Here is a 9,444-nt window from a genome sequence, read left to right as displayed (position 1 = left end):
GAACAGTTCAAAGTTTATTATGGATATACAATAACTATTAATTCAGTAAAGTGCTGGGGTAACACATTACACATGTAATGCATTAAGTAATAATTTTTTGCAGCACTGAAGAATTAAGTAATGTTTATTTGAAATCTCTTAAATAGACTGCCATAATTACTATATATTCAAACAGGACAATTGCCAATAACTCATATACAAATGTCCTATATACAAGGCATCAGACATTATATTTGTGGAGTACAATACAAGCTGCAGTTTTATGTGACCTAATATGCTATATGATCAGTGTTGTGTATACAGTTACCAATCATTGTTATTATTAATGTATCAAGTTATCAACTATGTAATGTTAATCACACAATAGTTCATGTGGTATTGACATCACTTCCTACAAAACCACAATGCAGGGGCGGATCCAGGGGGGAGGAGGGAGGGGGGGGGGCTTTGGGGGCTGAAGTCCCCCCCCCCCCTTCATATTTAGGCTTTACTTGATCAATATGCTGAGTACTATAGTGAAATTTTGTCTTAGCATAATTATATGACCACTAATAATACAAATACTCATAAAACCACCTTATAAACATCTTTCCAAGGTATCATCAGTGGATTTATGCTAAAGTTTATGCAACAAGGACCGGATCAGCATTGGAGGTGTACAAGATCAAGATACTCTAATAGAGCAGTCAGCTAACTACTCTAATAGAACATTCACTGGAAACATGTAGTTGGTTCTGTTATGGAATTTTTCCAAATCTACCTGCACCTATACATGCATACAATGAAGTGCATTGGTCTGTTTAAAGGGCTTCATTCATCTACTTGTGTAGTTAATATGTGTGGCAATACTTAATTCAGGTACACAATTTCCATTGAAAATGCTCTCAGATTCAATCCTGTATTGTTCAAATTTCAAAATTTTCCACTTTCAACATTCTTATTCTAGCTAACATGCACCTATTCAATGTTGTGCAACTGTGAGAGGAGTGCATCATGTACTTGGTTGTCTGTACCTATCAAAACTTTTTCATTAGCAAAATGCTTCAGAGAGCCATACCTATAATCTAAAGGCAGTATATAAAATATCTACAAGCAGAAATTTTATCTAGAAATGTCTCCAAATTTTAGCATTTACTTTTCAAAATTTTCCTGGGGGAGGGGGGGGCATGCCTCCAGACCCCCCTAGTTCTAGCATGCTGGGAAGTGTGCTTTGCACACCTCTATCCAAGAGATTAGTACCTTGAGTTGGCCCCCCCCCCCTTTATAAATCCTAGATCCACCCCTGTAATGATCACGTTTTGACTTAAACACACACACGCACACAAACCCACACACAAAAGCAAACTTTCAGCTGCTGTACTAGCACAGACACGCCTACCCAGTGAACCAGAACTGGGACACCTGTGCGCTACTTAGGTGTTAGGAGTCAGTGCAGGAAAATCCTCCTGGGGTAGGACTATAACCAGCAGGAGGCTGTACTGTGTTAGTGTGTGGGCACCCAAAATTCCACCTGGACATTTTCCCCACTGTGTGAGACATGAATTCTCCAGTTAAAACCAGGTACCCATTGATGTTACAGCTGGATGGGCTGTTCTCCACATTGACAGCAAAACTAGTGGTGGTAATGGGGAGAAGGGGTGGAGGGGGGATTCCCTCTAGCCCTGCTTAGAATAGCCTATGTTTGAGATCACAAGCTTTCCAATCTTCTTCTTGAAGCTTGATGTACAACTGTGTTGGGTACACTGTCCAATGGCTTGTTATTTGGAGTTGATTTGAACTTGTCTCTTTTAACAACATCATGTCTACAAGAGTTTGATTAAGTAGTGTCAGTGATAAACAAAGTTACAGAACAAGACTGCTTCATGTGAGGCATGATATTTTAGAGTAACAATGATAAATGTCAGTTTGCACAAAATCTTAATTATGTATATACAATATTATATTCCTTAGGTCCAAAACAGTAATGCTAACAATTATTAAGTGTGACCGGATTTGCAAAAAAGGGTCTTCCACACACATCCAATTCTACGAACTCAGAAGTCCATAACTCAGTGCTCAAGAAACAGCAGGTGTCCTCATTTTTATGTGCCCAAATAAGTTCCACAATATGTACATAGTACGTAGCTGCAGCTGCATCATCTAGATACTCAATATTGGAATAATAACCCCAGTATTGAGTGGCTGCAGCTGTAGCTACGTACTACTACTACATATTGTAGAACCTGTTAATTTGAGCACATAAAAATGAGGACACCTGTATATTTATTGTGAACATTTGATCCAAACAATCTGACCAGGAAGCCCTGGACACTGATCTAGAAATATAGCATACCACTGGTTAACCCAAGGTACATATAGCTATTAGGTTCCAGTTACTCAAATAATAAAAGTACACACAGGTCCATTCCAGTGTTGTTTATGGAGCAAGACATGATCTGTTATACAAAATGATGTGTTTACTACAAATTTTGCTTCTCTAAACATCATGTTATAATTATTTTATGTATAAAACAGTGTCATGGTGTGACTATCTGTTTGAAACTGGTTTTGACAAAAAGCAACATTAGAACACCAGTTCTACGTATAATCAACATTTGTAGGTATAGGGAGCAAGATCAACATTATTATTATATCAACATCAATAAATATTTGTATTTACTATTTTGGATCTAGGGAGCACTGATCTGTTATGCAAACTGATGTGTTTACCACAAATTTTATTTCTCTAAACATTATGTTATCCTTAAAAGTTAAAAGAGTGTCACGGTGCTGACTATCTGTTTGAAACTAGTTTTGACATAGAATGTTCTACGTATGTGCATGTAAAAGATTGTGATCAACATATGTAGAAATGATGTTGTCAACAGAGAGACAATTTTTATTTTATATGAACAAGCATTTGGTACCACAGTTATACATCAAGTTTCAAGAAAAAGTTAGTGATAACAACTACCTCCTTATGACTTATTTTGTATGAATTTTCTTGGATGTGTGCAGACATTTGGAATGATACACAACTGGATAACATTTGCTCTAATATTTGTCACAGTTGGACAGAACTCACAAATAGCATGAGCATGTCAATTTGTTATGTGTATAATTATTAAAGTAGCTAGTTGTTTGTAAGGGAGTGTAGTGGGTTTGTCATCTAGCCATGGTGCTTCTCTTGTGTCTTCTACAAATGTTACAGGTGTCCTACATGTATACAAGTACACTATAGTGTTATACTCTTGTACACGCCACTATGCAGCTTCAAGTCAACAAGTCAGAAAGTGTCACAGTCTTAGGAGTCAATTGTTACACCATCAAAAGAAGTGTGAAAGCTATCAATAACTCAGTAAAGTCAATACTCTATGTGGAGACCAGAGCAACAGCTAACTAACTCAACTCACTTAATGTGCAGCAGTATAGCTATACAGTCTACTTCACAGTGTAAGCAGCTAGCTATTAGATTAAAATTAGATCATCAACTTTGTCAAAGACATGCCAAAGAACGTGCCTACACAGTACAATATTACACTGTTGCAGTCTCTGGCTGATGTGGATTCTTATTATTGTATTTGTGGTGGCTTTATTGTAGCTATAGCCATCCTATACTATAGCTAAGCCAAGCAGTTGGAGTTTGTACCGCACTGGAATGACACTCGGCTGTGAGAATAAGTGATTTCTGCTGCGTAGTAAAAGCGGAAAGGTTTAATATACAGACTAAAAAACGCTGTAAAGTACAGTAATTGACCAAATGGGTATAGTGCAGCTACAGTTGCTTATAAGCGTCTAGCTTCTATGCTATCTACTCAACGGGGCCAATCTTCAGTGTTGGGTAAGTTACTTTGTAAAAGCATAGATAATATTATCTATGGTAAAAGTAACTAGTTACATATTACATATTACTTGCAACTGAACTATTTAGTTACAGTTATATATTACTCATAAAATAAAGTAACTATAATAATATTACATATTATATTACTTTGTGTCCACAGCCTTAAGCTGTCACGTGTGAAAGTACCACTTTATCACGTGATATGATTGCATTGTGGGACAATGTGCAAATCTTGGTTTTAAGTAAGAAGCTGGTGAATAAATTTCATTTAGTAGGTTTCGTTACTTCGTTGTGGCTATGCGTTACTCAGAGGACAACTAACGAAATTAGTAACTTCGTTACTTGTAGTAATAATATTACGTAATATTAGACTCGTTACAGTAACTATATTACTTAGGTAACGCGTTACATTTGTAAGTAAAGTAACTTGCGTTATATTACCTGTTTTTATAGCGTATTCCGTTATATTACTTAGTTGCCATAAAAGTAATAATATTACGTAACGCGTTACTTATGTAACGCGTTACTCCCAATACTGCCAATCTTACAGCAGTGTTGTATCATGGATTAGATGTTCCACCAGCTTCTCTTTGCTCAGGTCAGCAGTGACCTGCTTGCGTGGAGCAAGGTCACACCGTGGCAGCCCTGTGAGGAGCACTTGACCTTGCTGTTTCGGAAGGCCAAGTGTTGCCATCTCATTGATTTTTTTTGAGTTTACAGTTTTTTTTTTGTCCAGCACTTTTACCATATGGTGCTGGGGGTGGTGGCAAGGGGTGCAGGCACCCCGGGGAAAAAAACAACAAAGAAAAATAGTAATTGACCGCGCATGCGTGTATAACCGGATGTCACGAAACCCATATAAAAGCGAGGGATATTGCAGTTAAACAGCTAGATACTGTGACCAGAGTTGATATCTATCGAGTGGATTTCATTGTGACAAAGCTACGTGACCAATTGGTAGCTAGGTGAGTTCCCGGCTGCTGTTATTGCTACTGTAGCTACGTATTGATTGGAGTATATCTCGGAGTATATAGTCTAGCTCTTGCGGAGCACCGGATCGCTATGCAGACTGGGAGCATCTCGGGGAGTTTACAGTGGAGTCTGTCTTAGTGACCAACTGCATTGAGAGGCCACCTTTATCAAATAATAGTCTCACGTGTCTAGATCTCTATCTTGCTTCCTCTTTTTCTTTGTGATGCCATTGGTCGGTGAGATAGGTCTGGTGAAATTCCGCCGGTTGACAGATTCTTGCTGGGAAATTACGTAGCGACAGTAGCTATCAGCCCTGTCACGAAGTTTGCGGTAAAATTATGTTTTGCCATGCTACAACAAACCAATGAAGTTAGATCTACGTGGAAAATGGAAATTCACAAACATGACGTCACAAAGAAAAAGAGGAGGCGAGATATAGCGATCTGGCCACGCGAGACTATCGCTAGCCAGCCTGTATTTATTACAGGTAAAAGTGACCATTGTAGCTACGTATTTAGAGATAGCTAGGCAGGTAGCTAGCTATCACCGCATGTATAGCTACCCATCATAGGTGGCGGTAGCTAGGGGGCTTAGCCCCCCCTCAGAATGATATCACGCCGAAATTATCCTTGGGGCTGAAAACCGTGATAAAGATCGAGATACTCTAATAGGGCAATCACTCTAATAAAGCAGTCGCAGCATTAGAGCAGTGTGTAGAAGGATTTGTATGTAGTTTATAAGCTATAAATGCATAGCTGGTGAGGTGGGCAGCTATTATCAGCTGGTTGTGACCTTTTTTTTTTTTTTTTTTGGTCTCACCTTACCAAACCAGAGACAATGTAGTACCTCACTTCCATAAGTCTGGGTCAGCCCAGCCCCCCCCCCCCTCATATCAACTACTTCCTCCACCCCTCATGGCAGTTTGTGAAGTACGCGGCCTATATAATGTATAATTATGTAGACTGTTAAAGTATATTAATATGTGCTAATGTACATGTGTGTGTGAAGTTCCATGGATAATAGTTATAAACCTCAACATTTTGTCTATTAATATGTACATGGATTATATGTGGCTAGCTAGTTATGTTGTCTTGCTTATTTTTTTTCATAGCTAAAATGCAAATAAGTGATCAAGTTTCTTTGATGGCTATTGCCTTGTTATATGTGTTGGGGCAGGAAGTTTATGGTCAAATACCAACAGCATGCAGTGATGTTAAAAGTCTGGAAAAGTTGGAGTGTTGTCCAGCTACAGATGATGGTGTCTGTGGACAGGATGCAGGTAGGGGACAGTGTACTGAATTGAGCTTGCCTGGATACAACAAAAGAGGTACTGATGTCCATCACAATTGGCCTCACTATTTCACCAGAGACAAAAGTGGTACTGATGTCCGTCACAATTGGCCTCACTATTTCACCAAGGTCAGTACTAATACTTAATCCTAGATGTATGATACCACTATAATTGACTACACTATAAATATACGTACATGATCACCATTTAACAATACCTAAACCCACAGGATTTAATTATTATAATTATTGTTTCTTTTTTTAGGCTTGTCAGTGCATTGGAAATTACTCTGGATATGACTGTAGTCAGTGTAGGTTTGGTCACTATGGCCCTGGTTGCACCCAGTCACAGGTTCTTCCTCGACGATCTGTTGCTACCTACACTGATAGTGACTGGGCTGAATTCATTGATATTATTCTTTTGTCACGTTCATTTGACTCAGGGTACATGGTTGTATTGGAAGAGGCAGTTCCAGGAACCACAAATCTCTCCATGACAAACATATCACTTTATAATTTGTATGTCTGGATGCATCACTATGCTGCAAAAGATGCTTTTACAATAGGTAAGTTGTAGTGTGCATCCACTGTCTGATTTGTGGCAGCATTCAATGATATGCAGTGGAGTATCTAGGTGTGGGCTGTGTCCCACCAAAGAATTCTGGTGCCCTACCAAAGAATTTGGTGTCATACCAGAGGTATTAAATTTGTGTGCGAGATCAAGTACTCTAATAGAGCAGTCAATCACTCTAATAAGGCAATCACACTATTCAGAGAAGCAGTGTAACAAACTTATGCAGTTATAATAAGGATTTATGTATTTTATGAGTGATAATATAGTTGGTGGAGGGGCACCATTGTGAGCAGGCAGTTACCTTTTTTCCCTATCAAACCAGAGAGTCTAGATATGCCACTGGACTGATATGTACACAGCTATATGTTTTTAAAAGCTAGCATGTATGGTAGGTATATAATGTTAACAGAGTTACTATACTGTGCGTATATAAATATATACATGCATACATCTTTTAAAATTTAGATTTAGCAAATCGTTTGGATTATGCTCACACTGGACCAGCATTCCCAACTTGGCACAAATACTTCAACTTGTGGCTTGAGTGGGAGATACAACATATGTTGAAGAGCATGGGACAAGTGGACTATCACACTTTTAGGCTACCTTATTGGGACTGGCGAATTGAAATTCAAAGGTCTAGTAACGGAATACTCTCAGAAGATCTCTTTACAGAAAATAAGCTTGGGGTAACAAGGAATGTCAGTGGCTTTCCTCGTGTATTTGGAGATATTGTCAGTGATGGATGGGACACAATATGTTGGCAAGCATCCTTTCAGATTTGTGATCCAAATGTTAACACCGGTCCCCTTCAACGTTGTCCATTCACTGGAACTGATCCATGCAGTAGCAACAATCCTGACTGGCCTACTAGTCAGCAAGTAAACAATGCTATGGCTATTGATAACTATGATGCTCCACCTTATAACCTTCTATCACAAAAAAGCTATCGAAGTTTTGTTGATCATGATATTCACTTTAATATAACTGAGTGCAGTACAGACAGAATGTGCATCTGTGCTCCTTCGTTTGATCCTCAGTGTGCCAACGCTTCTGAGATAGCACTTACAAAACAAATGCATACTTCAGTAAGTGTATGATTCATGTCATTGTTTGTTGCGTACTCTCCTTTCTCTTGTTTAGGTTCATATCATTACTTCAACAGGTGATGTCACCACAAAGTCAAGTCTTCCACTTGAAATGACAGGACAAATGGGTGATATTGGAGCATCACCAAATGATCCTTTTTTCATTCTTCACCATACCATGGTAGATTGTATGTTAGATAAGTGGCTGGAGCTACACCCTCATGCAGAGTATCCTAATGATATACCAAGGACTGTTAGCACTACGGGACATCAATCTGATGATTTTATGGTTCCATTTTTCCCACTCTATACTAATGCTGACATGTTCACACGGTCTCGTAATTTTGGATACTTTTGTAATCTACCAAACATTACAAACCATGTGCCAAATGTATGATAATTACATTGTAAAAGACATTTTTTTGCAAAACTACACCCTATTATCACAGTATATAATATATAACAGCATTAACTGTGAATACATGCACATATTATAGCTACTATGCATATATATGATTCTATAGACTTGCATTTATTGTATGGATATATAATTTTGCTATTTGGCATAAATATATACATATAATCTGTTCCAAAACAGCCAAGCTGTGAAAAAGGGTGAATTATTAGACATGATTTTGAAACTGATGAGGGTTATTAGTGAAGGTGTAGTAGTGCATGCATCACGATTCAAGTATGATCTGAGCTATCTAGCATGACACTTACTAAAATTGTTGTGAACTGCCTCAGTTGCACCACAGTCTGTTGATTATGGTTGCTATTGTCTACTGTTAGTAATCTTTTTCCAACAACTATATGTATGTTACAGGGCCTGTGAAAATAGGGCATGTGGGCACAGAATACACCCCATCACTTAACAGATCATATATCTCAGTACTAGAATTATAGAATGTTTGCATTGTATAATTTTTGTTATACTGTAGTTAAATTCAAATAAATTCTCAAAAATTGTATGGCCATAGTGTGATGGAATATAATGGTGTTATGCATTATGAATGTTTGAAGAAACATAGGCAAATTTTATGTACCCACTTGCCCTATATATATTATTGTAGGCTGAGTCACATATTAAAACTTATCATAGCCACTTATACAGGAATCAGTTTACTGTCAAAGTTTATCACACATACAGTAAGCATAAAAATTTTCACAACAGATATAGTTGCCATTTATTCAATAATTATCCTAGAAGTAAAGAGATCTAATATAAATTCTTAACATTACAAGAGCTCTATTTATAACTAATAATTATAATTTTGTCATTATCGACTTATTGTTATAGGTTTTTCAGACATCAGAATTAGCTTGGCTACAGCCATTACAATAATAACTTGTCATGTAATTTGCTTTATAAGGCTCATTTAGTTATGTAACTTCATCACAAACTATGTATGTCTACATTAGTACAAGAGGGACATCCAATTAATTGCCTTGTGCATTTCATTTGGTCTCAATGATGAATATCATAAAATAGGATTACTGGATTTTTAAAAAGCCATTGTGAAGGCTACATTTAGTAGCCAGTGGACTCTCCTGCCATGTCAATGGTTCTTGGAATTACTTTAGCAAGATGATGAATATATTTAGAGTGAATATAACATAAAACGTTATCGGTTGTACAGCTGTACATATGTACTGTATGACATGTCAAGTATGATACACTGTAATAATGTGACCAT

General features: G+C 37.6%; 1 protein-coding gene across 1 annotated transcript; it reads left to right on the top strand.

Annotated features, from left to right (window-relative positions):
- Positions 1-4,718: 4,718 nt before the first annotated feature.
- Positions 4,719-8,340, top strand: LOC136253826 (tyrosinase-like). Its single transcript, XM_066046483.1, has 5 exons — positions 4,719-4,788; positions 5,907-6,214; positions 6,351-6,651; positions 7,125-7,747; positions 7,803-8,340. Exons 2-5 carry the CDS (start codon positions 5,912-5,914, stop codon positions 8,142-8,144), a joined length of 1,569 nt encoding a protein of 522 aa, XP_065902555.1. The 5' UTR covers positions 4,719-4,788; positions 5,907-5,911; the 3' UTR covers positions 8,145-8,340.
- Positions 8,341-9,444: the final 1,104 nt, after the last annotated feature.

Source organism: Dysidea avara, chromosome 4 (genome assembly GCF_963678975.1).
Source record: "Dysidea avara chromosome 4, odDysAvar1.4, whole genome shotgun sequence".
Lineage (NCBI taxonomy): Eukaryota > Metazoa > Porifera > Demospongiae > Dictyoceratida > Dysideidae > Dysidea > Dysidea avara.
The sequence above is the reverse complement of the archived record's forward strand: the minus strand, read 5'-3'. Positions and strand labels throughout refer to the sequence as shown.

What these genes read in the sequence shown, in the direction of transcription:
- LOC136253826 (XM_066046483.1), top strand. Translation starts at nt 5,912, where the DNA reads ATGCAAATAAGTGATCAAGTTTCTTTGATGGCTATTGCCTTGTTATAT. An exon ending in GGCCTCACTATTTCACCAAG is followed by an intron (nt 6,215 to 6,350) that starts GTCAGTACTAAT and finishes TTCTTTTTTTAG; the next exon opens with GCTTGTCAGTGCATTGGAAA. An exon ending in CAAAACAAATGCATACTTCA is followed by an intron (nt 7,748 to 7,802) that starts GTAAGTGTATGA and finishes TCTCTTGTTTAG; the next exon opens with GTTCATATCATTACTTCAAC.